Source organism: Phyllostomus discolor, chromosome 4 (assembly GCF_004126475.2).
Source record: "Phyllostomus discolor isolate MPI-MPIP mPhyDis1 chromosome 4, mPhyDis1.pri.v3, whole genome shotgun sequence".
NCBI classification, from domain to species: domain Eukaryota; kingdom Metazoa; phylum Chordata; class Mammalia; order Chiroptera; family Phyllostomidae; genus Phyllostomus; species Phyllostomus discolor.
The window spans coordinates 115148599-115176166 of NC_040906.2; the positions used below are offsets into that span (position 1 = coordinate 115148599).

At 51.7% G+C, this 27568-nt stretch overlaps 2 protein-coding genes across 2 annotated transcripts; one reads left to right on the forward strand and one right to left on the reverse strand.

Moving 5' to 3' along the window:
• The first annotated feature begins 7910 nt into the window (after positions 1-7910).
• On the forward strand, positions 7911-15243 carry GUCA1A (guanylate cyclase activator 1A). The gene is made up of 4 exons (XM_028510808.2): positions 7911-8491; positions 13265-13414; positions 13828-13921; positions 14173-15243. The coding sequence occupies exons 1-4, from the start codon at positions 8291-8293 to the stop codon at positions 14334-14336; spliced, it is 609 nt and encodes a 202-aa protein (XP_028366609.1). The 5' UTR covers positions 7911-8290; the 3' UTR covers positions 14337-15243.
• Positions 15244-16197: 954 nt separating this feature from the next.
• On the reverse strand, positions 16198-26684 carry GUCA1B (guanylate cyclase activator 1B). The gene is made up of 4 exons (XM_028510980.2): positions 26245-26684; positions 19552-19701; positions 18061-18181; positions 16198-17454 (listed from the first exon to the last, which is right to left on the reverse strand). Exons 1-4 carry the CDS (start codon positions 26449-26451, stop codon positions 17327-17329), a joined length of 606 nt encoding a protein of 201 aa, XP_028366781.1. The 5' UTR covers positions 26452-26684; the 3' UTR covers positions 16198-17326.
• Positions 26685-27568: the final 884 nt, after the last annotated feature.

The following is a 27568-nucleotide window of genomic DNA, read 5'->3' on the forward strand; positions in this document are numbered from 1 at the left end:
TTTATTTTATTTTAGTATTTTTTTTATCGATTATGCTATTACCGTTTTCCCAATTTTTCCCCCTTCATCCCCCCTCCACCCTACCCCCAACCCTCCAGCATTTCCCTCCACCCCATAGTTCATGTCCATGGGTTGTACATATAAGTTCTTTGAGTCCTCTGTCTCTTATACCATTTTTATCTCTCCCATCTATTTTATTCCTACTAATTGTGCTTCTCCTTCCCTGAACCTTCCCCCAACCATACCTCCCGTCCCCCTCCCCACTGACCTCCCTCTGTGTGATCTCCATTTCTCTGGTTCTGTTCCTGTTCTGGCTGTTTGCTTAGTTTTGTGTTTTTTTTTTTCTTTTAGGTTCATTTGTTAATAGTTATGAGTTTGTCATCATTTTACTGTTCATATTTTTTATCTTCTTTTTCTTAGATAAGTCCCTTTAACATTTCATATAATAAGGGCTTGGTGATGATGAACTCCTTAAACTTGACCTTATCTGGGAAGTACTTTATCTGCCCTTCCATTCTAAATGAGAGCTTTGTTGGATAGAGCGATCTTGGATGTAGGTCCTTGCCTTTCATGACTTCAAATACTTCTTTTCAGCCCCTCTTGCATGTAAGGTTTCTTTTGAGAAATCAGCTGATAGCCTTATGGGAACACCTTTGTAGGTAACTGTTTCCTTTTCTCTTGCTGTTTTTAGGGTTTTCTCTGTCTTTAATCTTGGGTAACTTAATGATGATATGCCTTGGTGTGTTCCTCTTTGGGTCCAACTTCTTTGGGACTCTCTGGGCTTTCTGGACTTCCTGGAAGTCTATTTCCTTCACCAAACTGGGGAAGGAAAACCAGTTCAGGAAACTTTTAAAGAAGCTGGTGCAGGTTCTACGTGGGCCTCGGTGGGATGGTCCCAGCAGGCAGAAGGACTGGTGCTCAGGGTTCTGCTGTGTTTCTGGGGTAGAGGCGAGGGGCTGGTGGGCAACCTTGAAGGGGGATGTCAGGCCTGGGTTTGAGGCCCCTCCAGTCTCTTCCCAGCCTGGCTTCCATCTCTGGTGCCTGCCTCACCTGTCCCTCTCGTTGGCGCCATTCTGCCAGGTGGATCCTCTCACGCTGGTATGGCATCTATCCCAGGAAGGATTCCTGCAGACAAATCAGCCCAGGAAAGCCACAAGACCTCCCTTCGTGTCCACTCCAGTGCCCTCTCCTCTTCCTGGAGGCCATGCTATGGATCCCGTTCTCCCTGGTGTGGCATCCGTGTTTTGGGGAGAAACTGGAGAGTGGGACAGAGAGGGCCACTGAGGAGGGAGAAGCTGGGCTCTAGGATTGAGAAGCTATGGGATTCTATTCCCACCCCGGTCTGTAAACATGGGGGGGGGGCCTGCACCACCCCGAAGTGGCCAGCTCTCTGCCAATGAAATTGCGCGGTCAGGAGGGCCACACGGGAAGGCGCTGGAGTGAGGGGCTGTCCGGGCCTCTGGCTGCATCCAGGCCTCCCTCAGAGATTTGAAGACGGGCTAAAAGTGAAGACGGGCTGATGAGGTGGAAAGACTCCTCGTACCACCACTTATTTTTTTTTCTTTCCCTCTTTTTACTGCATTTATTCGGGTGACACTGGTTAACAAAATTATACAGGTTTCAGGTGCACAGTTCCATAACACATCATCTGTGCACTGTACTGTGTGTTCACCACCCAAGTCAATTCTCTGTCCATCACCATTTATAACATTTTTTTTTCAATCTCAGAATGTGATTTGTCTGGCCCTGGCCAGGTGGCTCAGCTGGCTGGAGTATCATCCCATACACCAAAGGGTTAACGGTTCAAGCCCTGGCCGAGGTGCATGCGGAAGGCAACCGATGGATGTTTCTCTCTCTCCCTCTCTCCCCCTCTTCCTCTCTAAAATCAATAAACAGATCCTCAGGAGAAGACTGAATAAAGAAGAATGTCATTTGTCAGCCCCCCAATCCCCACAGAGCTGTGTGACCCTACTAAGGTGCCTCGAATGCAGTAGATGTTCCATGGAAGTTCCATCCTGCTTGAGCTTTCTTGAGTCACACACGTGCACGTTCACTTAACATTTTATTCAGCTCCAGCCTGTCAGTCAATTGGTTGGTCAGTCTCAGAAAGGTCATTGAGGAGAGGTTAACGAGGGGACTATTTACAGAGACGTGGGAGGTTTAGGGGACTGGTACTGTGCCTAGTGAGAGTGACAACTATTCTTCTTACTCCTAAGCCTGGGGGTGAGGAAAGGAGGCTTTGTTCTGAGAGCCCCGAGGGAGCTCTGGCAGGAGCTGGGGCAGAAGGTAGAAGAAAAGACCAGTGTTTTCCTTTTCTGCCCTCCAGCATCTTCCCAGTGCTTCTCAGTGGATGAGCCCAGCCTGAAGCCAGAGGGCAGGGGAGCTCAGTGACCCGTCCATGGGGGTCAGCCTCCTGGGCTCACAGCAGGCAGAGAAAGGTGGAGAACGAGTGGGGAGGGGCAGACAGAATCACCTGCAGAGGACCACGTGAAATCCACAGTACCAGGGGCTGGAGGATGTAAGAGGCGAGTAAGACCATGGTCTCTGCCCTCCGGGACTTGCTGGATTCTCGAGGGCAGGCTGGCAGAAGCAGTTGCTTGTGATTCTGGAAAGAAATGAATGTTGTATCTATGTTATGGTAAAGTATGGATGTTGTCATAGACCCTAAGGTGACACCCCTCCACCACCATCACCACTGATCTCCACCTCCTGTCATCCCTGCCTTTGTACAATCCGTTCCCTCTGAGTGTGGGCAAGACCTGTGACTAGCTTCTAACCCACAGAACAGGCAAAGGTGGCAAGGTGTCTCTCCCTTGATTAGGTCATGTTATGTAAGATTCCATTTTAGCAGATTGGAGAGAGAGTCTCCTCTCTGGCTTGATGAAATAGCCCTGTTAAGGAGCCCATGTAACAAGAACTGTGGGCAGCTTCTAGAAACTTTTGGCAGCCTCTGGGAACTGAGAGTGGCCTCCACACAACATCTAGCAAAAAACCAGGGCCCTCATTCTCAGAGCTGCTGGAAATGAATTCTTCCAATAACCCAAATGAGGTGGAAATGGGCTCTTCCCCAGTATAGCCTCCGGATGAAAACACAACCCAATGACTCTGGAGTGCAGTCTTGTGAGACCCTGGGCAGAGGACCAGCTAAGCCATGGCTGACTCCTGGCCCACAGAAACGGAGATGATATGTGTGCAGGGTTTTAAGCTGCTGACTTTGTGGCAACTTGTTACACAGCGTAGTAAACTAATACACCACAGAAGCAAAATGCGAGTGTGCTGGGGCAGGACAGGTGAGTTCTGCAGCTTCAGAAGGCTTCGCAGAGGAGCTGCTATTTGTGCCTGAAAGTGACCAGTGAGGAGGAGGTAAACAGGACAAGGGAAGATGAGCGGATGGACTCCTTCATTTCCAAACCCTGGGCCTGAGGACCCTGTAAAGGCTCAGATTGGAGCCTGGGCCCCAAGCACATTCAGTGGAGAAGCCCTCCCTGCCCTTCCCCCGGAAACAGGCCCCAGAGAGCTTGATCAATGCCGGCTGATCCCAGCCTCTACCTGACCCCCCCCCCCCCCCCCCCCCCCCCCCGCCGCCCACCAAGGGATCCTAAAATGATCCCTTTAGGTAAAGGAGAGCTAGCACAGACTTGTTTGATTTCTTTTTTCAAAAACAACTATTTTCTGATTATGTGAGCAACATATGTTCATTGTGAACCATATGTTAAAAAATACAGAAAAAAACTGAAAAGTAATGATTTAAAAAAAACAAACAACCAGTGATCCATCCCATGACCTAGAAATGAGCACTGTTGGTATTTTTTTGGTCACTTCTTTCTAGTCATAAATACACAAGTGACAGGGGCAATGGCATTAATGTCACCTCCTCTCAGTCTCTCTCTGGTCTTCTGAGGAATGTGCTGAGCTCTGGGATCTTTGGATTAACTTGCTCAGGATAATGGGCAAGAAGAGTTGTAGAATCAGAAAGGAGACCAAGCAGCCGTCTTTATGATGGAAGAAAACTGCCCAGGGGTGCGGGAAGCAGGATCTGAGAAGCAGACCTAGCCCAGAGCCAGAGCAAACATCCCACTCCTCACTCCCACCTGTTGGGGACCGCCCTGCCTGGTATCAGAAGCTGTAACCCCCACCAAGGCTAAGGCTAAGGGAATGACCTTGGATTGTAAGCCAGCAAGAAGACAAAAGCTTATCTCTCTGGCAGGAGCACCGCTTCTGCTCCTTTTACTTCACCCTGCCTGGCCCCCAATGCTTGGTCGATTAGCCAATGATGGGTAAGATTCCCCAAGGGGGGAACAATCTAAGACAGGCATGATCACGTGGGAGACCCCCAAGGAAGGACTTGGGGAGCTACAGCAAAAGGGGGTGATGGACCCCCGCCCCTCGGCTTTGACAAAACATGAGTCCTCATTGCCTGCGAGAAAATCTCCTAATCTCTTGGCTGCCTTACTTCCCTTGCTCCACCTAAGCCTGAAACAATGACAGAGGGTGGTACAGCCTTGTGCTAGAAAGGGTGGGTTTCCCAGGCAATAAGGCCTAAGAAAGAATATGTAAAATCCTGCGAAACCTGCTTTGCTTAGAATGCTCTGAATGAAATGATAAGGGTCCAAGCAAGAAGTAAGTTTGTTCCTCAAAGTTTTACAGCTCTTTAGCTATCTGACCCTGACTCAAAATAGGACCTCAGACTTCTTATCTATTGTTTGATTCTTACTTCCTGGCAATGATTAATGAGCTTTACCTGAATTCCTGTGTAAACAAACCCAATTAAACCCTGCTTGGGTGGGAGAACAGGGCGTTCTCCCCTAGAAAGGGTGGCCCTTTTGTCCCTGTTTCTCCACAGGACTCAGTTGTCTGTGTGTATGTTTTTCTCGTGTTTCGATGAGCCCTCTGCAGCGTTCCAAGGTCACTGCTGATTGGTGGCCGTGACACCCACCCACTGTGATTTCTGGCAGCTGCCACTCGAGGCAGGGACAGGGAGGCAGCCCTCCCTGTCTCCTCTGGTTCACAGGGACCTCTTTGGCTCATTTCATCTGGAGCATCTCAGTCAGGAAGGGAGAGGATTGATCCCTCTCTAGGTGTCCAGGGTCTTTCCTCTGGTGGCTCATATGTGTCCTGAGCTGTTGAAAGGGGGTCACCGCCTGAGGAAGGGCTGCCAGGCCTGAGCAGTACGAGGGGCACAGATCCGAGCACTCTGGACTCCGTTCTTTGCCCAGGCAGTGGGCACAGCTCCTAGATGCAGGTCGTTCCTGGTGGTCGGACGATGGTGGCTGTCCTTCCTTGACAGAGCTGGGCCACGTCTCTGAGCTGACCTCCAGGACGCTGGTCCTCTCCTCTGTCCATTCTTGTGGGATCCTCCTAGGATTAACAAGCCTGACATTCTTCACACAAAATTGCATAAGAACTACCATCTTCCTGATGCTTCCATTCTCAAACTGCTTCTGAGGGTCCTATTTTATTTTTGTTGTAATAAAGAGGGGATTCTTTTTCAAACAAAATCAGAACTATGAGGAGAGACATTGGTTATTGCCATAGATTCAGCAGTTCAAAGTGATGGTTGACATTTCTGGTTTCTTGGCCTTTCCCTCGCTCATAGCCTCATGATCCCAAGATGGCTGCTACATTCTGGACATCACATTCACATTCAAAGCCAAAAGCAGGAGAAGGGCAGCGCCAGCTTCATCCTGTATCACTTTTTATCAGGAAAGCAAGTTTTCCCCAGAAAACGCAGCAGACCTCCGGTTACATTTCTTTGGCCAGAACCATGTCACATGGCCACTCTTAGCTGCAAGAGAACAGTTCTCTTTTGCAGCTTTTTTTGGGGGGTGGGGGGCAGGGGAGAGGTAGGCAAAGGGGCAGAAAGTTAGGAATGAGGTTGGATCTAGTAAGATTTTTTTAAGATTTTATTTATTTAGTTTTAGAGGGGAAGGGAGAGAGAAAGAGAGGAAGAGAAACATCAATGTGTGGGTGCTTCTCGTGCACCCCCACTGGGGACCCAGCCTGCAACCCAGGCATGTACCCTGACTGGGAATTGAACTGATGACTCTTTGGTTCGCAGGCCAGCACTTGATCCACTGAACCACACCAGCCAGGGCTAAATGCTTTCCATATATTAATTTTAATTCACTTAATCCTCTTAACAACCCTATGAGGTGGGCACTGTTGTCTGCATTTTAGGAATGAAACTGAGGCTTGGGGAAGTTGAAGCAAAGAAGTGTGAGCTAGAAGTAAACTCGTGGTGCTTTAAGCCACCGAGATTTTAGAGTGGTCTGTTACTATTGCATGACTTGGCCTATTCCGAATATATACATATGTGCTCTGATATCTAATATATGTATATATAATACAGATTAGACAACATTCATATAAAGTATATGTAAGTATATTTACATGTCATTATATATTTATATCACACAACTTATGTAAATATAAGTATATTTATATACATACACATATACAGGAAAATCTTTCTTAGTCTTCACTCTGAAGAAACAGTGCTTTGCAGCCTGGAGAAAAAAAGCCTTTCCTTGGCGCTGGCCAGGTCGCTCAGTTGGTCAGAGCATCGTCCTGATGCGCCAAGGGCGAGTGCTTGACCCCTGGTCAGGGCCCACCCAGGAATCAGCCAATGAATGCATAAATAAATGGAACAACAAACTGATGTTTTTCTCTTCCTCTCTCCTTTCCTCTCTTTCTCAAACATCAATAAAAATAATTAAAGAAAAAAGAAAAGAATCTTTCCCTAGCAGCCTTGCAGTGTGGGAGAGACCGGGCACACAGCTGGGGTTCCTGAGAGGAGCCCCGCAGGCCTGGTGCTGCTGGAAAACTCACGACACTTTGTGCAGTATTTAAACTGCAGTATTTGTATCGGTCCGGAGAGGGTAGGTTAGCTGTAGTAATAAACCACCCCCTGAAGACACCCCTTCTGGAGTATGAAAAACAGTTCCGTGCTAGTGCATCAGTGCGCAACCTGAATGAGTGTCCAAGAGCCTGCTGGGAAAGCAGAAACGTGGGTGGTGGTTCCCTCTGGCTGAGGTGGGGAACAGGTGTGGTCCACCTGTAGAGGAGGGAGGGAAATCAACCAGGGAGGGGGCAAGGTGGAGGGAGTGCTGGCTCCATACTTCCCCAGGAGCATCCAGAGTCAGCCCACCTGGGTGTTGGTCCCATAAATGAACCACCATTAATGTCTATGGTCAGAGAACATCCCACTTGGGGTCAGAGGAAGCTGTTGCTGCAGAGGTGGGCCCCTAGGCATGGTCTGGGAGCTTTCTGGGACCAGCAGGCAGCAGCTCACCCATGCACATGTGTGCCAGCCCTCTCCCTCACACACACACACTCCAGGCCACTAGGCCAACACTCATAGGCACACACTCAATGTCCCCTATTCCCATGCCTCTGGAAGGCAGTGGTGTCAAGTTCAGAGTCAGATGGACTTGACTCTGAACTTGACAGAGTCAAGGCCTGAATTCAAAGCCTCCCAAGATGGGAAAGATGCGACCTCCGAGAATGTGAGAGTGTGGTCAGAACAGGACCAGTGGGTGGGTGTATGCATGTCTAGACAAGCTTGTGCAGGCTATTGCAGGAGGGGTTCCCACTAGCTGCTTAGGACTCGCTGGAAGCCTACACACCGCATCACTCAAATGCTCTCTTACGTTAGCTGTCTGTGGTCGACTGGAACCCCTCAGCAGCGGTGGCCAAGTGCAGTGCACAGCCTGACAGCTGTACGCAACGGGCCTGACAAGAGCCCACAACTGGCCCAGCTCTGTTTCATATGTATCTCCCTTCTGTGTCTGAGGGAGGAGCCCCCTCAAAACAGGACAAGAAGGGAGTGGCACTCACAGGATCAGGACAGCTGCTGGCTGGCCACCCACTCTGTCCTGGTGAGAAGGAATGAGGAGACTGCAAACTGGGTGAGACAATCCTCTCACTGTCAGCTCAAGGCTGTAATCCTGGGCCTCTGCTCCGCTAAGTCTTGTTCTATTTTCATTCCTCTTCTCCAGGAGCAGTTCCCATTGGCTGTAAGGACCTCCCAGGGACTTGTGCCCTGCTTCTCTGGCAGCCCCTGCGTTTGGGTGTAGGCTCGCTCACCCCACCGTACCTTGTCCCTCCTGCTCACCTCCTCCCGACAGTTCCTTGCACTTGCTTGCTCAGGTCCTTCCTTGCTCAGATCTGAAGAACTCAGGCCTGTGAGCCAGGAGGGCCCAGTTCTAAAAAGCCAAACCACCCTCGTGCAGGCAGCAGCGGGGCACAGGACTTGTCCGTCTTGGGCGTCAGCCTCCCGCAGGCCTGGACGATGGGCAACGTGATGGAAGGCAAGTCGGTGGAAGAGCTGAGCAGCACCGAGTGCCACCAGTGGTACAAGAAGTTCATGACCGAGTGCCCCTCCGGCCAGCTCACTCTCTACGAGTTCCGTCAGTTCTTTGGCCTCAAGAACCTGAGCCCGGCGACCAGCCAGTATGTGGAGCAGATGTTCGAGACCTTTGACTTCAACAAAGTGAGCAGGGGCCGGGGGTGCGGGGTGTTGGAGGGACATGCCGGGGGATCCCAGCCAGCAGAGTGGGGGAGCCAGTGTGAGAACAGCAGGGGCCGCTGGAGGAGCGGCTTCATTTATACAGTCCGTGGTTTGCCTGGGGGGCGGAAGGTCCACGTTAGGGGGTCAGCTGTGCTCACATTCACTGAGCACCTACTGTGAGTCAGGCACTGGGGTCGGAATGACTTGGACGTCCCTGCCCTGGCTCTGCTGGGGGGACAGAGAGGTACACAGGCAGTATGCTCGCAGGCTGGACCAAATGGCCCCTGCTGCTCCCGCACGCACGTTTTAAATAATCCAGAACAAGTGTGCACACTTACAAGACAGTCATTGAGCACCTACTAAGTGGTTGTTGCTGTATGTGGTGCTTTTGCACAGGCTCACAGGGGTGCAGAAGGAGGGGTGGAGAGTAGAGAGCAGGGTGAGGGGGCTCCTGCCCTGGCTGGTCTGGGATGGGCAGGCCCACGTCACTCGGGTCACCCGTGATGCTCTGTGGACACTAGACCTGGGGACGGGCAGGGTTGCCTGGCCTCTGGGGAATCCCGGCTATTTCAACTCTAAAACACCCGACGACCTCAGTTCACCTTTTCTCAAGTGGGTCAAAGGTCTTCACAGGGGTCAAAGTGTGTGTCCCCAAGTAATCACCTGGGCACACTGGGTCAGGACTTCCAGATAAGCTAGAGGGAACGCTGGAAAAGGAGTTACACACCACGAGTTTGGGCCCCTGATTTTCATCAGCTGGGTGACCTTGACCCCGTGCTCTCCCCCTCAGCCTCAGCTCATTCACCCGTATCCGTTGGGAACATTAGTTAGGGTGTTTGATGATTTTCAGTAGCAAGTCCTCCATTTGTCTGGAGCAATTCAGTCAGGATGTAGTAGTGGTGGGAGAACCCAGGCCCACAAACCTGTCTCCCCGCTGTGGCTGGTCCCTGCCCGGCTGGCGCTCACGGGGAAGGCGAGATGTGTCAGCATATTACCACGTGCCCACCGCAGCCAGGAGGGGCTGCCCAGAACTTCCCCAGCCCCCTCGCCGCCCAGAGGGCCAAACACCACTGTAGGCAGGGCTTCTGGGGAAAGCTGGGGCTCAGAGGCTATTTAAAACTCGCTAATATTTGGAGTTAAGGAGCCAAAGCAGATTATGGGCTTTGAGTCCCAGCCTCAAGGGCAGCATGGTCATGCCTGAGGGCTTTCCTGAAGGGGTGCAAGGAAGCAGAGCATCGGAGCCCAGGGCTCGGAGACCAGGAAGGATGGCATCGGGATGCCGGACCTCCCAGTCCTCCAGAAGCAGCAGTACTTCCTGAACAGGAGGGGACAGAGCCTCAATACCTAAAACCCTTATGCACCAAAATAGCTCAGCTTCTCACCTACTAAGGTAACCCTTTGGATCAAGACATGTTTCCAAAGGACCCTCTAAAATCACACTCATGACACAGGGAGGGGCAACCCACCAACCATGTATTTACCTAATCTGAGTCATTCATATGCCAACGCTTCAATTTTTGTCACATGCAAGCACCACCTGTACTGTACCAAACAGAAGTCCCTATCTTCCTCGATTATGCCATGCACACCCTTGGCTTAAGGGCTTTGGTGCTTCTGGGACCCTCTTCCTCCAGAATTCTCTGTGGCTCACACCTTCCCCAGCTACAAGTCTCTGCTCAAATGTCTCCTTCCCTGGTTTAACAGCTGCCCTGATCTCCTGGTTTAAACCCTATTTAACTGGGACTAGCCCTCGCCCCTGCATTTCCTAGTCCCGCCCCCACAGCTTCCCAGAGCCTGTCTCATCTTCTAATGCACACACGACTGTGTATCGGCTCTCTCCCCTGCTGCAGTGAGAGCTCTGCAGGGACTGGCCTCTTACCTGCCCTGTTCATCACTGTGTTCGCAGCACCCAAAGCAGTGCCTGCAACACAATAGGTGCTTAATAGAAATTTCTTATACGAGTGAATGAATAGACGAGAAATCATGAGTTTATGGGCTAGTTTTGTATTTCATAACAACAGTAATTTAAACACACATTCATTTAAATGAAGAGCCTCTTTGTAACGTCTAAAGTGCCTCCTGCACACCAGTGGCTAAGTCACCCTTGGGGCACCAGTGCCTCCACCCGCCCCCAGGAGTACCGAGCAGTTCAGCAGACCGGCTAGGAAATTTGATGCAGAGGGAGTTAAACCTGGGGGGTGCCAACAATGGCCCATGGGTCTATTTTTATAAGTGAACACACCACACCCATGTGTTTACATTTTGTCAAAACTGAAATATTTGCCTTCTGACCCTTTACCAAAAATGTCTGCCAGCCCCTGAGTTAGAAGAGGAGAGGACTGAACCCCAGGGTGCTGTGCTGGGCGGGTAGAGTTCGGGGTGCAGCGGTGTGAGTGGGAGTGTGACCCGGGGCACAAGCATGTGCTTTGATTATCTCAAAGTTTTGCGCAGCTGGCTGTCACACAGGTCACACAGGTGCCCCTGAATCAGCACGCATGCTCCAGGCCTGCATCCAGGCGCCGTGCAGGGCTCGGGAGACCCAGTTTCTGGGTGAGGGTTTTCATTCACTGGCTGTGGCGAACCTCTCTCAATTCCAGCCTCCTCAGCTGAGAAGGGGGACAAAGATACCTCCCTCCTGGGAGTGGCTGTGAGGTTAAATGAATAAAATGAATGAAACGGTACAGGAAGCACTAAAAAGAAGTTGGTATTGTTGTAGTAATTTTACTGAATCTAATCCATCCCACAATCTTGAAAAGCACGTATTGTGGTTCCCATCTTAGATCTGAGGAAACTGTGTCTCTTTTCTTTCTTTTTTTTTTTTTTTTTTTAAGATTTTATTTATTTTTAGAGGGGGAAGGGAGAGAGGGAGAGAGAGTGAGAGAGGGAGAGAGAGTGAGAGAGAGAGAGAGAGACGTCAATGTGCGGTTGCTGGGGGTTATGGCCTGCAACCCAGGAATGTACCCTGGCTGGGAATCGAACCTGGGACACTTTGGTTCCCAGCCCGTGCTCAATCCACTGAGCTACGCCAGCCAGGGCTGAAACTGTGTCTCAAAGAGCCCGTGTGCCTTGTCCAAGATTACCCCTCTCCCAAGACAAGGTTTAGGTCTTTCTGGAACAAAAGCCCGTATTTTCCATAGTCCCTGTTAAGCCATTTTTTTAAATTATAAAGGTAATACAGCATGTTGTGAAATTTCCAACACAGAAAGATGGGAAATGAAAAGCAAAAGCATCCGCACCCTGAGCCACCCCCCAGAGGAGCCTCTGTAGCTGTTTGCAGGCTTCTTGGAGTCGGGCTGTGCAGGGGCCTCGCCCGTTCCCACAGCAGCAGGGGCATGGGGCTGGGAGGACTGAATGAGCTGAGGCCTGTGTGAAAGCCCTTGAGCCTGGGAAGCAAACAATGTTCACTATGATCAGATACTCCCTGCAGGGCTCACAGAGGTTAAGGCCTCACCTTAGGCTGAAGGCCAGCGCGGAGCCAGGAGGTCTCAGAGGCCACCCTGCCCAGCGTCGACTACGCCCCCAATAACAGTGCTCTAACTTCCGCTTGCACACGTTCAATGACAGAGAGCTCATTACTGAATGAGGCTGGCCCTTCCCCCATGGGCAGCTCTGCCTGTTAAAGAGTTCATCACACTGACCCCAAATCTGCCTCGAAGTAACTTCCTGGTCCCCGAGTCATGGTCGTAAGTGCAGGAATATGGGCTGGATTCCAAGTTCATGTGCTCTGGTCCAGTGCTCCTTTCCTTACAGGGCCCAGCCTGACTGTAAGGCACAGGCTGCCCTCTCCCAACCTCACTTGGTCTGGGGGGAGGTGGGCAGAGACCCTCTTAGTAGGACTGGCAGGGCCGGACACATGGTCAGCTGGTGAACATTCGGGTGAATGGTCACGCAGGAATGTCTTGTGCCACTCTTCCCCACGGCCAACCCCTCTAAGACTCAATGAGGGTGTCACCTCCTCAGAAGCCACCCTGAGCCCCTCGCCTGCCTTCTCCCCAGTGGAGTGAGTGCTCCTATCTTGCGATTCCATAATGGCCCGTCCGGATGTGTTGCTGCTGAATGCACATCATGCCAGCAGAGTGATCTCTTTATAATAACAGTGAGATCTTAGCTAACATTTATTGAGAGCTTACTATATGCCAGGTAGTACTGAGTGCTTTACATGCATGAACTCATGTGATCCCATGACAATCCCATGGGGTAAGTACCATCATAATTATTATAGATGAAAAAAATCAAGGACCAGAGACACATTGCATCCTCTGTCCCAGATCCCACAGCTCTGAGAGGGCAAAGTCAGGATTCGAACCTGTGTCCTCTACACTGCATTCCCTTCAGGACGCAGTTCCCATCTCACTGAGTTCTGATTCCTTGTCAGTCTGTCACAGCACACAGTGAGCGCCAGGAAAGTTAGAAGAATAAAGGAAAGAATGAGAAAGGTTCTCCTTGCCTCCACACCGACCTCCTGCTGTCACCCCAGTGCAGAAACTCACCCAACCCACACTCCCACACCCCGGAATCCCTTTCTCTTCTCCCACCTACAAGCAACTGGAAGTTTGAGAAGCACAGAGAAGCAGCCCGTGACAGCTGCAGCCCAAACATCTGTGAAGAGCGCGCAGCATCCATCCACAGCCCGCGGGGTGGGGGTTAGTTCCCCGATCTGATCGCAGCCCCTGGGGCAGGCAGGGTGGGCTGTGCGGCAGGGTGCTGCGCGGGGGAAGGGGTGCGGAGTGGGCTCAAGGCGGCTCGCCCGTCCAGGACGGCTACATCGACTTCATGGAGTACGTGGCGGCGCTCAGCCTGGTCCTCAAGGGGAAGGTGGAACAGAAGCTGCGCTGGTACTTCAAGCTCTACGACGTGGACGGCAACGGCTGCATTGACCGCGACGAGCTGCTCACCATCATCCGGGTAACTCCAGGTGCAGAGGCCGGGCCTGGGGCGGGGCCGCGGCTGGAGGACCGGGGAGCTGGGCGGGCAGTGGGGCGGGGGCGGGGCTGGGTCTCCAGCGGGGAGCCGTGCTCTCAGAAGGGGGCAGGATGGAACTGAGGGTCCTGGTGGCAGCTCTGGCCCTCACCAGCTGTGTGACCGGAGCCACTTTTCTTCCCCTCTCTGGGCCTTAGTTTCCTCGTGTGTACCAAGAGACTGTATAAGCTCTTAAGTCCCAGCTCCGTTGCTACTGCCCACTCTGCTGCTTGGCACCCTCCGCCTCCACTCCCGCTGTCTGTTGTTGGGAGCCAGGGGCGCTCTCACCGCCCGCCCCTCCCCCACCACTGAGACTGAGTTCGGTTTGGGTGGCTCCTCTCACCTCTTCTTCCCTCCAGGCCATCCGAGCCATTAACCCCTGCAGCGACTCCACCATGAGTGCCGAAGAGTTCACCGATACCGTGTTCTCCAAGATCGACGTCAATGGGGATGGTGAGGAGGCCGGGGTGGAGTCGACCAGGGAGGGGGACCACCAGGGTGTAGGGTCCCAGCCCCACACCTGGAGTTTAGAGATTCCTGGACCAGACTTTGGTCCCCGGCTCCTTGGCCTGTCCCCCTCACAGCCACCTCCCCCAGCATCAGCCTTGCCCCTGTCACAAAACTCCAGCTCTGGGCCCCCTGGGACACAGTGCTGCCAAGGAGACACGGACACCCTCTCCCCTGACTCCCTTTCTCTCCACCAGGGGAGCTGTCCCTGGAGGAGTTCATGGAGGGCGTCCAGAAGGACCAGATGCTCCTGGACACGCTGACACGAAGCCTGGACCTTACCAGCATTGTGCGCAGGCTGCAGAACAGCGAGCAAGACCAGGAGGGGGCTGGTGGGGGGGCGGCTGAGGCAGCCGGCTGAGCCACCCACCGCCCGGAAGCTTCTGTGTTGGGGAGGGGGTGTGCGGTGCTGCTGGCTTTTACACTAGATAGGGTCTACTGCACTCAGAGGCCCAGGCCGCCTCTCGGGGCTGCTAGGCGGTGGCCCGGGAGCAGTGGTGGGAGTCCAGGGGTGGGGATGGTGAAGGGGGCTTCTGAACCTCAGTGTGACTCAGCTGGTGGTGACTGCTTCCTGCCAGCAGCGGCTCCTTAACACCCCTGCACCCTCAGGCCCCTCTTTGCCCCTCCGGAAGCTCCCCCAGCTCTTCCCAGCTTTCCGGTCCCACCTTCTTCCAGATGTGGAAGCTCTGAGGCGGAGCTGAGCTTTCCTGGGACTCCGATGGAATCTGGCAAGTCTCTGTCCTGGTGCCACACGGAGCCCGGGACCCCGGAGCCTACCTGTGTGGTTTGCACTGATTCCTCCCTCTCATTCATTCAACAACTATTTATTGAGCACCTACTATGAACTAATGCTAGATGTTAGATGTGCAAAGGAAAGGACCCTTCTCATTGTCAAAGAACCCCCAGGCTAAGCATTGTTATAATAAAGCATGCTAGAGAAGCCGTGAATGGATTCCTGTAGGAGCACGGGGAACCAAGAGTGAAGGTGACTCAGGGGCAGCCTCACAGAGGCAACCCAGGACTTGGACCACGAAAGGGGAGTTGGAGGTTGCGTGTGGAGAAGATGGTGTGTGCGGGAGGTTGGAGGGGCACTCTGGGTGATGTGTGGATGTCGCATGGGGGCTGTGGGATGTGCAGAGGAGTTCTCTTAGGTGTAAATTGGGGGTATCTCTTAGGATTCACAGGTTACCAATAGGGGTCATCATACCCATTTTTAGGGAGCACATCCAAGAGCCCCAGTCATAGGAGAAAAAAACCCCAACAAATTCCTTCAAGAAGTTACAGTGCTGCGAAGGAGAAGAGGATGGAGTGTTTAGGTGATAGCACAGATGGAATCACGACTAATGACACACATGCACTCACTCGGGGGAGGCGTGCTTGCGTCCGACACTGGCCAAAAAGGGCCACAGATAGCCCTTGTTTTTCTGGAGGAATCTGAGCTCATTCATAAGTGACTGCACCACATCTCACACTTCCCCTGCTGGCTACCTGGTGGCCTGTGGTGCCTGCCTCATGGTTCCCTACGGGTCTGCGAGTCACTGCGGGTGACCTGACCCTCCCTGGTCTCACCTAAGTCTCTCTTGCTGCAGTGACACCTGACATCATTTGGGAAGTGGGGCAATCTGTTACAGGTGGGCCTCACCCTCATTCTTTGCACACCCCAACTTTAGAAATACCTGTCCAAGAACCTGGGGAGAGACAGGCTGAAGCAGCTGTGCCCGATTTTTCAAGCTGCTCTTTCTTCTGGGCTTTGAGTCTTTGGTGCGGGGAGTGCAGGGAGTTAGTAAAAATCCAGGGTGGGGGGGAGAAAAAGGGGGTGAATCCTCTGGTTGCAGAGAGCCCCCAGGGGGTGAGAGCAGTGTTTGGCTGACAGCCATCCCGTCCGTCACTTGGACCAGCCGCCCGCGAAGCCAGCCGGGCCGAGCACAGGCATGGAGGGCTGGTGAAGGTCACTGCCGAGCAGCCTGGGAACACGGAGCTGACCCTTCTGCTCCTTCTCTGGTGGCTGCCCCTCGGGAAATCCTGAAGGTCAGAGTCAGGGGGTATCCGGAGGGAAGGGTGACGTTTTCCCAGCATCACTCACACACCAACTTCGTGATTTGGGGCTTATCTATGTCCTGCCTTGACCGTTGTTTTTTTAATCAACCACTTTTACCTAAAATTTATTTCTAAAGGAATCTTTGTATGAATATCATATGAAATGATTTGTATGAAATCACAGACTCAACAGATTTGTTTTATTTTTCATCCATCAACATGAAAACATATCTGTTCGAGGTAAAGCAAGCACTTTCCCGGGTCCCAGGGGTAACACCGGCCCAGGGCCCCGAGTTCTCAGGGGAGCCTCTGGCTCCAGTGGTGGGAGGGTCTGAGGGGCTCAGCCCCTCTTCAACCAAGCAGCTCCTCTTTAATCCAGTTTCTATACTGGGGGTGCACACAGAGTTTGTGTAACAGAAATAATTCCACAGCTGAAAAAATAATCATCTGGAAACTGCTGGTCCAGCCCAGCCCACCTCACTAACAGTGGTCAGCAAGAGAAGTGGCCATCTTGGGTCTCGTAGCTATTGGAGGCAGAGCCTGGCCTAGAACCTGGGTCCTCAGGCCCCCAATTCTCCCTTGAGACAGTGGGACAGTTTCTCCATTCACTAAGGAGACACATTTGGCCTGCGGCTGGGACTGTGGAAGGGCCATGCTCAGAGAGGCAAGGGTGGGGATGAGGGCTGGGGATGGAGCGGAGAGTGGGGGGGAGCAGCGGCTGTGCAGAGCTGAAGCGGCCCCTCTGAGGATCGCTGACCCCTCCAAGGGCAGGAGACCCCAGCCTGACCTGCTGCAGTTTTCCCTGTCGACACCTCAGGTGGGGACAACTTGGCGGGGAGGAGGCAAGCACCCTCCCATGAGTGCTCCTTAGTACCCTGGGGGTCCTCTCCACACCTTCCAGCCCCTCCCTTCCATCAGTCTGTTTCCCACAGGAGGGGGCGTTCTCATTGTTCATTTGGTCTATGCGACCCCGCCTCTCAGTTTGCCCCTGCTTCCAGCTAAGAACCATGCAGGAATTTGTGGGGGCCCCGCAACTACCCAGCCCAGGCAGAGGTGCCGCTGGGGCAGCTCAAGGGAGTGAGTAGGCCATTCCCTTCACCGCCCCAGTAAATCCTCTCAATGGACTTCGCCCTGCTGGTGGCTTCAGACCAACAGCCCCTCCCTCCCCCCAGCCCCTTTCCCTCCCTGGGCTGCTGGGAGGAGTGGGCATAAGGGGGCTGAACCAGTGGCCCTCCCACTACTCTGGAGACCTGTGAGCCTGGAGTCTTGGAAGGGCCTGTGGACTCCCACAGGATCCCCCGGGGCCCCGGACACTCAGAACATGGCGCTTCTCCGCCTCTGCTGGGTGATCCAGCCACTGGGATTCACATCCATCTGCAGCATCTTCATCACCCACTTGTCACGACGGGCACCTTCGATGAACTCGCTCAGAGACAGCTGGCCTGGGCAGGGTGGGAGAGAGGGTCTTGTGGAGGAATGGAGGTGTGGGGCCAGGTGAGAGGAGAGGCCTTCCCTCCTGTGGTGCACCTGCAGCTCCTGCACGAAGGAACCTGCAGACTCGGGGCCTGAGCCTGGGGCCCAGTGATTCTCCTGGAACCTGCAAGGGCTTCTTCAAGGGACTTCCTTTGCAAATGAATTGAAGTTTTACTTTTGCCCATAGTACCCTTGAAATGTTCTCGAGGGCTCTTCTGTGTGTGCTCCCAACCCGCTCCCTCCCTGCACAGCCTTGGGGCTTTAATCACCCTACTGAGCCCTCTCAGCCATTACTGTCCCCATTTCCAGATGAGGACACCAAGGCGGGGCAAGAGGTTGGCGCCTCATCCTGTCTGCCTGACTCCAAAGCTCCCACCGCTCGCTCGCTCGCCTGGCCTCCACCAGCAACTCCAGTAGGAGCTCTGATCACTCTTACAAATGTCAGGTGCTGGTGACACCCTTTGTTATTTCCCAGATGAAGACACTGGTTGTTGAGAGGTGGAGGGCTCTCCCAAGGCCACACGGCCAGGAAGAGGGGCTGCTGTGGGGTGGGCCACCGTCTCTGCCCCGGTTACCGTCTCTGTTCTCATCCACCAGAAGGAAGATCCTGTCCACGACCTCCTCGGGTGTGAGCAGCTGACCCTGCTGCCCGGCCTCCATCTCCACCCTGCAGGCTTTCTTCAGCTTGTAAATTGCCTGCGGAGGAAACCCCAGAGGCATTGAGGGGACCCTGCAAACTCTGCCCCCCCAACCCATGCTCCTCAGCACTATTTCCCCCGGTTCTGCCCCCCGGCTGTGCACCTGAGGACCACGGGACCCAGGCCCGAACCAAACTGAGGTGTCCCAGGGTCCCACTGGCCTGGTTGCAGCTGAAGAGCTCCTGACCTCTCCCGCCACCCCACCTTGCTGCCACCCAAAGTGAAACCCCAAACTGCTGATGAGGGTTGTGTACAGCACTGGGATGGTCTCAGTGCTACTTTACGGAGGAAAATGGGGATTCCGAGAGGAAAAGAGAATGTAGTACATTTACGGATGTGCATGTCTATGTGCATGGAACAGGACGATGGGAGACACAGGTGTTTAAACTGGAGGGGAAAGAACAGGCTTCTCCTTTGTGCCATTTCTTTCTCAGTGAGGCAACCCTGTGCAGTGAGGTGGAGGAGAGACAGACCAACAAGGGGATTACCCTTGGTTCTTGGGCTGGGCGCCCTCTGAGGGCAGGTGCGTCTGGCCAACCCCCAGGGCCTCACCGCCCGGCAGGCTCCTGGAACAAAGCAGCCCCGATGGTGTCTGGGAGCCGAGGGGGTCACAGCTGGCTGCAGCACTCCCCGGGGGATGCTCGCGAGCATGCACAGAACCTCTGAGAGGTGATTTCCTTACCTGTAAAGTGGGCTGGCAGGTCCACCAGCACCTCTGGGGAGCAACAGGCTGACACTGTCCCCACTGCAGAGTCTGCGTTAGTGGGCGGTGTTTTCCTCGCTGGCCACCCCCTCCCCGTGGCGGTTAATCACTGTATTATTAGCTTTTCAAGAACCAGCTTCGGGCTTTGTTGACTTTCCTTGTGTACATTTTTCCTATGTCACTAATTTCTGCTCTTTACATTATTTTCTCTTTCTCCGACTTCTTTGGTTTTAATTTACTCTTTTTTTCTAGTTTCTTGAGGTGACTTCTTAGCTCATTGATTTTCAAACTCTCATTTTCTAATACATACATTTTTAAGGCTACATGTTTCTAAAGCCCAGCTTTAGCCGCATTCCACAAGTTTTGTTAGGTTATTTTTGCATCATTATTCAGTTCACAGTACTGTGTGTGTCTGTGATTTCGTCTTTGATGACTCATGGAATATTTGGAAGTGTATTGCCTAATTTCCAAACACATGGGGATTTTTCAGTTTTTTTTTTGTAATTGATTTCTAGCCTAATTCCACTGTGGTCAGAGAGCACACCTGAATGATTTCAATGCCTCTTCCTGAACTCCAGCCCCCAGGCAACCACCTCAGTGGGCCACCCTCAGAGCCCAGGGGTGCGCCTGAGTCTGGGTACCTGGCCCCACGGACAGACACTGACCTCTACAATGTCCAGCAGCTCCAGGCGGTCGATGCAGCCATTGCGGTCCCTGTCATAGATCTTGAAGGTCCACTTCAGCTTGTGCTCCAGGGTGCCCCTCAACACCAGGTTCAGGGCTGCCACGTACTCCAGGAAGTCGATGGTGTTGTCCTGCATCGGGAGTGGGAGCGGTGAGGGCCTCCTGGTCCCCGCCCCGCCCCCAACAGCACGGGTGTGCACTCTGTTCTGCGCCATCCATGCCCACAAACTCAGGGCCCTGCCTCTTCTCTGCAATCTGTGTGGCTTCTGTACCTTTGCTCATGCTGTCTCCACTCTGGCATCCTTTCCCAGTCTCTATAATCACCCAATTCTACCAGTCCTTCAAGGCTCAGCTCAGTAGTCCCCTCCTCCAGGAAGCCTTCCTTCTCAGACCATGCAGCCACAGCGACCTCTCCCTCTTCTACCACTCACAGCACCTACTACCTGTTCTGAACCATTTGGGTCTTACTCTGGCACTGACACCTAACTGTTCTGAGAGTGTGTCTCATTCGCTAGCTATGCCATCTGCTCCAGAGAAAAAAGAGGGGTTACATTGCCTTTGTTTCTCTTGCATGCCTAGCACAGTGCCACTTCTGCCTTGTGGGTCTCATAAATATTTATGAACCAATGAATAAATAATCAACTTAACCTGAATTTGAGACCACAGTAGTTTTGAAAGGAGATTAGGAAGCTGTGCTCACATTGAAAGTTTCTTTTGCCCTTTCCTTCCCTCGGAGCCCAAGGGAAGGTGAGCAGGCCGTGCAGCCCTGCACCCCTCCAGGCCCAGCTGGACATCACCTGAAGGACAGGCCTGCTCCCCCACCCCCACCCAGGAAGGGGCCAGGGGACAGAGCTCAGGTGCTAACTGGCCAGAGAAGGGAGCGCAGTGCACAGGCCACTTCTGAGGTGCCTCTAACCAGGAAACTGAACTTTCTTTCCTTCAGCAGAAGTGGGGCAGCAGCACTTACTCCAGAAGCAGTAAACAAGGAGTACGAGAGAACACGCTTTGATTCCAGAGGAGTCTGACGTGAGAGGCTGGGGCCGCGGCTGCAGCGGGCAGTCGGGCCAGGGTCTCGGGCGAGCTCCACAGGATGAAGCTCACACCTGCGTCCTCACCTGTTTCAGGGCGGGGCCTCAGCTCTCCACATCAACGACCTGACTCATCAGCTCCCCAGGAGTGCCTGTTATTCCAGAGACTTTGTAATCAGAAATGACATCTCCGGCCCACAGAACACCTCTGTCTCACTGGGTCAGGCCACTCGGAGCCCCAGCCCCAGAGAAGGGGTGCCAGGGTGAGCAAGATGCGGGCAACAGGGGAACACGGCAGAAATGGGGGAGAGAGCAAAAACGCCGAAGGAGAAGAACCGAGGAGAAAATAAAATGAGCCCACCTCAGCACTTGAACTGCTTTATTCTGTGTCTTTTATATAATTCCTCTGTTCCTCCACGCCCACTGTGCGTTTACATAATTGAGATGAGGCTGTAGGTATAGTTTCATTTCCTGGACTTTTATTTTAAAATGCCCCATGTCTTCAAAATTATTTAAAATCATACCTTTTATTTTTATTTTTTTGAGGTGCACTGAGCAGTTCCTCTTTCTGCACATGGTTATAACATTTTCCATAACACATGGGCATCCCTGTGAATACATACTTCTCTTACATCTCTGGTGATTGGGGGATGGATTCTCGGCAGTGGCTGTCCCCGCCCCCCCCCCCCCCACTAGTCTTCGGTGCACTGCTGGCGCAGGTGTGTTGTTTATGGCATTTTATCACACGCACAGACATGGGTAATTCTCAACACAAACTTTCTTGTTACCTCTTAATAGTCACAGCCTCCTCCCAGCCGAGCCCCCTGGCAACCACTCACCTGTTCCCCCAAACCACACTAGTGTCACGTTGAGAATGGTATGGAATTAGAATCATATAATTTGTAACCCTTCCGGATTGGCGCTTTTTTTTTTTTTAATGCAGCACACTGCCCTGGAGATTGTCTATGTTGCTTCAGGCCACGGCGGTTCCTTCCCTTTTACTGCTGAGTAGGGTTCCCCTGTGCACGTGGTCCCTGGTCTGTTCTCTACCCATTGAAGGTTATTTGATGTTTCCAATTTTCCCCAGCTTTATAGAAATACAATTGCAAAACAGCCTGGTAAAGAACATAGTGTAGCTGTAAGGGACACGATGGAATGACTGGTTGTTCTTTAGAAGGCGATTTGGCCTGATTAGTAATTGTGCTTTATTAAGCTTACTAAAAACTGACCCTATGTTTCTTTTGTAATGAGTTGAATAGGAAAATGTATGCAAATGTCTGGTAGGGACCATTTGTTTTACATACCTCATCTCCCTCCAGTCTGTTACCCTCATTTGATGGGTGAGGAACCTGAGACTCAGAAATCAAATAAGTTGCTAAGGCAGAGCCTTTCGTGATACATGTCTTCTCAGCTCATCCAGTGGGGAGAAGCTTCTTACTGCGTTCCAGCTCTAGTACTGGCCGAAAAAAATGAGCCTGGTGTCTAGCACCAGGGAGAAAAAACAAAAAACTGAAACTACCAGTAAATCCCTTCTCCCTAGATCTCCGGATCCTCCCACATTCTTTCTCTAGAACCTTCTCCCAATGTCATCTCTCCACGTGACAGGCTTTTCACAACGACCCTGTGGGGTTCAGAACAAGTGACTCCATGGTGTGCTTGTGGCACACGGATTGTTGAGCTAAAGGCAACTTGTAATTGCCGAGTGGTATCTACTGGGCTCAAAAGAAACTGCTGCTGCTCCCTTAACTACCTAGAAGAACTTGAATTAGGGGCCTTGTCCACAATAGATTATCAGACACGACCTCTGTTTAGCTATCTATATTACAGGACACAGTTTGATTTCTTAAACATCACTCTTCTTACCACCCTGCAATGACCCTCTGAAGGCACCTTAGCTGATCCCCAGGTCAGCACGTCTTACATCCCCACATTTCCTGTCTGTCTCCGAACCTCTCAAACCTCTCGTGCATGTGGGGTCTCTGACTTTCTCACATGCGGGGTTCCTGTACATATGTATGTGTTAAATTTGCTTATTTTCTTTTGCTACTCTGTCTCATATCTATTTGATTAGACCAGCTGAAAGAAAAACTTGAGGGCAGAGGAAATTCCTTCCCACAACCCCTTGCTCCACAAGAGGCATGTTCCCGAGTAGCCACTTCCAGACAAACGATCCCCCAGGAGGTCACTGCCAACCCCAGGACCACTTCCGGGAGGCTTCCAGTTGGGACCAATCTCATCTGCTGAGCACCGGCCCTTGTCAGCCTTCATAACCCATGGAAGCCCAAGATGATGGAGACACCGCTGTCCAGTCAAGAGGAAGGAGCAGAAATGACAGGCGTGTGATCTGCTCTGGGATTATCTGCTCATCTCTGCCTGAACTGGCTGCACTTGTGCACCAGCCCTGACCTCAGTGCATGTTACGTAAGGATCCCAAATGACGTTTGAGCTTCATTCCTTTTCTTCCATTCCGGTGTGTCACAGGGCAACAGGCAGAGAAGACAAGAGTGTCACAGGGGAGGAGCCCAGAGAGGGGTGCCCCTCCTTCCTTGTCTCCACCAAACTCCTCTGTCACCCAGAGTTTGACATATGAGCTAGATCTATGAGCTCCTTTGATTTTATTTGCACCAGAAATCTCAGACCAATCACCCAGAAGTGAGACTTGCTGATATAAAGATTGTGCCAAGGTGGGAAGTGGTGTGGGGTATGGCCTCGGAGACTAAGCAGGAAAGTAAAGAAAGATAGCCAGGCCCTGACAGAGGAACTTCACACACGGACCAGGAAAGCCTTTCCTTGCAGTGGAATGCAACTGAGGAATTGAGACAGGATGGAGGAGTTAGAAATCAACACTGGAATGCAAACATAGTAAATGAAATTGTGATGAGCAACAGGATACTTTGTCTCAAAGTACCCCCTGTAAGATGCTTATTGATGACAAAGGAAAAACAGCACCTTGCAGTGGAGAAACTCAGCAGACACTGAGTAGCCAAGTGATGAAGTTAACAACCTCAGTAATGGGGCAGATCAATGTCACATGCCCCCTGACGTCGCTCACTGAGAAGGACGAATGTTACTTCTGCGGCATTTCTGTCAGAACTATAAAACCTAAGTCTAATCACGAGGCAATACTGCACAAACCCAGATCATTGGACTGCAATCTTCAAAAATATCAGGGTCAAACAAGACAAAGGAAAGCTAAGATTAGAGGTTCCAAATTAGCCCTAGCTAGGTAGTTCAGCTGGTTAGAGTATTGTTCCAATGTGCCAAGGTTATGGGTTCAATCCCTAGTCAGGGCACATACAAGAACCAGTGAATACATAAATAAGTAGAGTGACAAATTGATGTTTCTCTCTTTCTTCCTTTTTTCTTTTCTCTTCTTCTCTTTCTTAAAAAAATTAATAAAAATATTTTTAGAAAAAGTTTCCAAATTAAAAGGTAAGAAGACAGGACAAGTAAATGCAATGAGTGATTGGACCCCCCCCCAAAAAAAAAGCATTAATGTGTCAATGTTAGATTTCCTGAGTTTGACAATTGCATTAGATTATTTAAAAGAATGGTCTTGTTCTTAGGAGAAACACTGAAATACTTAGAGATGAAAGGGCATGATGTTTCCGACTTTCTCTTAAAAATACATGTGTATTTATATATAGAAAGAATAATATAGCAAATGAGGCAAAATGTAAACAATTGGCTAAAGTATAGATAGGAATTACTTGTACTATTCTTGCAACTTGTGTAAATTTGAAATCCTATCAAATAAAAGTTATAAAGAGATAAAAAGCAATTTATGAATATATATACTAACTTGTAAGGTGAAATGGGGCATAAAGGGCCCAGTTATATTATGCCCAGAGCTAAATAACCTCTTTTGGTTCTTTTTAAAAAGACTGTATTTATTAATTTATAGAGAGAGACAGGGAGCGAGAGAAACACTGGTTTGTGTTCCACCCATTCATACATTCATTCTATGTGCCCTGACCAGGGATCGAACCTGCGGCCTCGGTGCACTGGGACAATGCTCCACCAAATGAGCTACCTAGCCAGGGCTCTTTTGGTTCTTGAATTGTTACATTGAATTTTTAGATAAGTATGCATAAGACTGATATATTTATGATAGTAAGTTTTGTGATACATGACCTGCATTTAAAAAAATCATTTTCTCTCTTTTAAAGAACAAACTGCCTCCTAGGCAGGTTCACCTGCCTGGGAGCCTGAACCCCGGAGTATGTGATCTTGGGCAAATGAGTCCACCTCCTTTTGCCGCAGCCCTCTCATCATTTAATCTGCAGTGACAAGCCCTGCCTGCTCCCTCCCAGGACTGCTGCTGACTCAGAAACTGAAATGAGGAGGAGCTTTGGGAAGTCTGCTCATTCTGTGCCCCGAAGGGGAGTTTATAGGGTTCATCTTCACGGAGGCTTCTGTTGCTCTGAAGACGCTGGCCCTGCCCTCCCATGCCCCGGCAGGTGCTGAGACGTGCTGACCAGTACCCGGGACTGTGTCAGACCTGAATGGCCAACCCTGTGATTCAGCCTAGAAAGTGAAGTTCTCCATGCACGGAGAAGAGGGGCACTGGGACTTTCTTAAGATAACTTTCTAGGTGCCCCCTCCCCCGCCCCCAGCAATTTTGAAAGCTGAAGTAAGTATTTGAGGCAACCTGAATGGTTTAAAGGATTGCAGAGGTGCTGGACTGGATGACCTTAAATAATGAAGGACTTTCAATTTTTTTTAAAATCTTTACCCAAGGACATTTTTTCATTACTTTTAGAGAGAGAGGAAGGGAGAGAGAAAAAGAGATATCAATGTGAGAGAGAGAAACATCTATAGATTGCCTGCTTGTATATGCTCCGACCAGGGTTGAACTCACAACCTGGGTATGTGCCCTAACCAGGAATCAAACCCATGACCTTTGGCCTAAGGGACGATGCTCCAACCTACTAAACCACACTGGCCAGGGCAGGAGTTTCAATTTTTAAATTCTGTTTCTGGCTGGTATGCATTTACACAACCTATCTTCCTAGCGGCTGGTGTCCATGGAAGGCTTAAAGAAACCCCATGGTTGAATGAGATCATGAATCTCCCGTGACTTGAAGAGTTGAAGGGACTTTTACAATAATCCATCCAATCTCCCAGTCCGTGAAGGAGCCTTCTCCAGCATTCCCAGGGGGAAGGCCCGAGTGGTCTCGTTCAAAGGACCCCAGTGAGGGGGAGCTCATGGTCTAGGCCGAGATGGCTCATCCCATTTGGTCAGCTCTCTTGTCTTTAGAGAGACAGGAGCTCTGGAGCGGGGTAAAAAACCATGTTCCGGGGCTGCAAAGCCTTGGCCAAAAACACAGAGAGGACTGGGCTGTGTGCCCTTCTGCCTAACCTACCTACAGCACCCAGGAAGTGAAGCGAGGGAAGGGCAGGTGGAAGTGGAGAGGTGGGGAGCGGGGAAGAGACGAAGGGAAGGGACAGATCATGGGGGAGAGAGAGGAGTTTTGGAGGGAGAGACAGAAAGAAGAGGTGAGAGGGCAGTGGGGAGAACAGAAGAGCAGGAGCACTGGGAACTGGGAGCCCGCCCCCCCAACCCCGGGGGATGCTCCCTCGGCTCAAGGGTGAGAAACGTGCCAAGTGGCCGGGCCGCCAGCCCTCCCCTCCAGGGTGCCTTACCCCGTTCTTGTCAAAGGCTCGAAACATGCCTTCTACATACTGAGTGGCCTCCTCATCACCCGTGACCTTGAAGAAGCGCTTGAACTCATGCAGGAAGAGTGTGCCGCTGGGGCACTCCACCACGAACTTCTTGTACCACTCCTGGAGCTCCGCCACATCCATCTCGCCCGCCGCCTCCACCTCCTCCCAGCTGAACTGCTGCCCCATCCCGGCCTCCAGGAATGCCGCCCCCAGGAATGCCGGAGAGCAAGGGTCTGTGTCTCCTCTTGGGCCTCTGCTGGCTGATTCCTTAGGCTAGCGTGCTCTTCCTCCCTTTCCTTTGCTCAGCCGGCCTCTGCATCATCTCTTGGGCAACAGAACGTGATGGGCAGTGTAGGAGGCAGGCGACAAGGTGGGCAGGACCAGGCCGGCTAAGCACCCTAAGGACATTAGAAGATTCCCCTGGGAGGCCTGACCTCCAGCCTGCTAAGCTCCCCCAGCCTCACCCCTCCCCTTCATCTTGTCAACCACTCAAGTAAACCACCCACAAGATTCTGAAGAGTGAGAAGGGGAGGAAACCGAGGGAAGGGTGGAGTAGAGACGAGTTGGGAAGATAAGCCGAGACCCTCCTGTGTCGTAAATGCTTTCTGTCCCTTTAGCTGGGCACCACACTGCTCTGGAGAGGACCCTCTTGGAGACACGGGAGACTCTGACGTCCACAGAGGGAGCGCGGCCAACTCCTAGCCCTTAAAATAAAAGCTGTTGGGGATCTGGGCTTGGCTCTGTTACACAGCCCAGTGAGAAGCCACAGAATCTCTGTGAAGCGCTCCAGGTGAGCAGCTCCGCCCCCAGGCCAACTCAGTCCCCAGCACAGTATTGTTGGCTCCACTATAACTCTCACCCTTAAGTCTTGGAAGTTTCCCACCTTCCAATTTAAAGTACAAATGCTTCTGTCCAATACTCTTCACCCAAGACCTGGAGGCTCTTCCTACTTTCTCTTCATGTGAGAGGATCTGGGAGCGTAGCTTAAAATATCTCGGAAGTCTCTTATTTTTATATTAAATGTTCATGCAAATTTGTTTTTGAATCAATTATATATTTATGCTGTTTTAATGTAATACAAAAATGACACTGGAAAACCTGGAGCGCTGGTTTCTCTAGATTTCAGAGGCGGTCATTCCGGTGAGAGTCCGTCCCCGGGCAGCACTGCCTGTGTCAGTCACATCGGGGGCTGGTGCGGAGGCCGACCCCCGCTCAGGGCTCTCTGCCCTGACCTCTCAGAGTCCTTGTAACTTCCTCCCCATTCCTGAAGTAGGAACCCCTTCCTCTGCCATACTTTCAAATG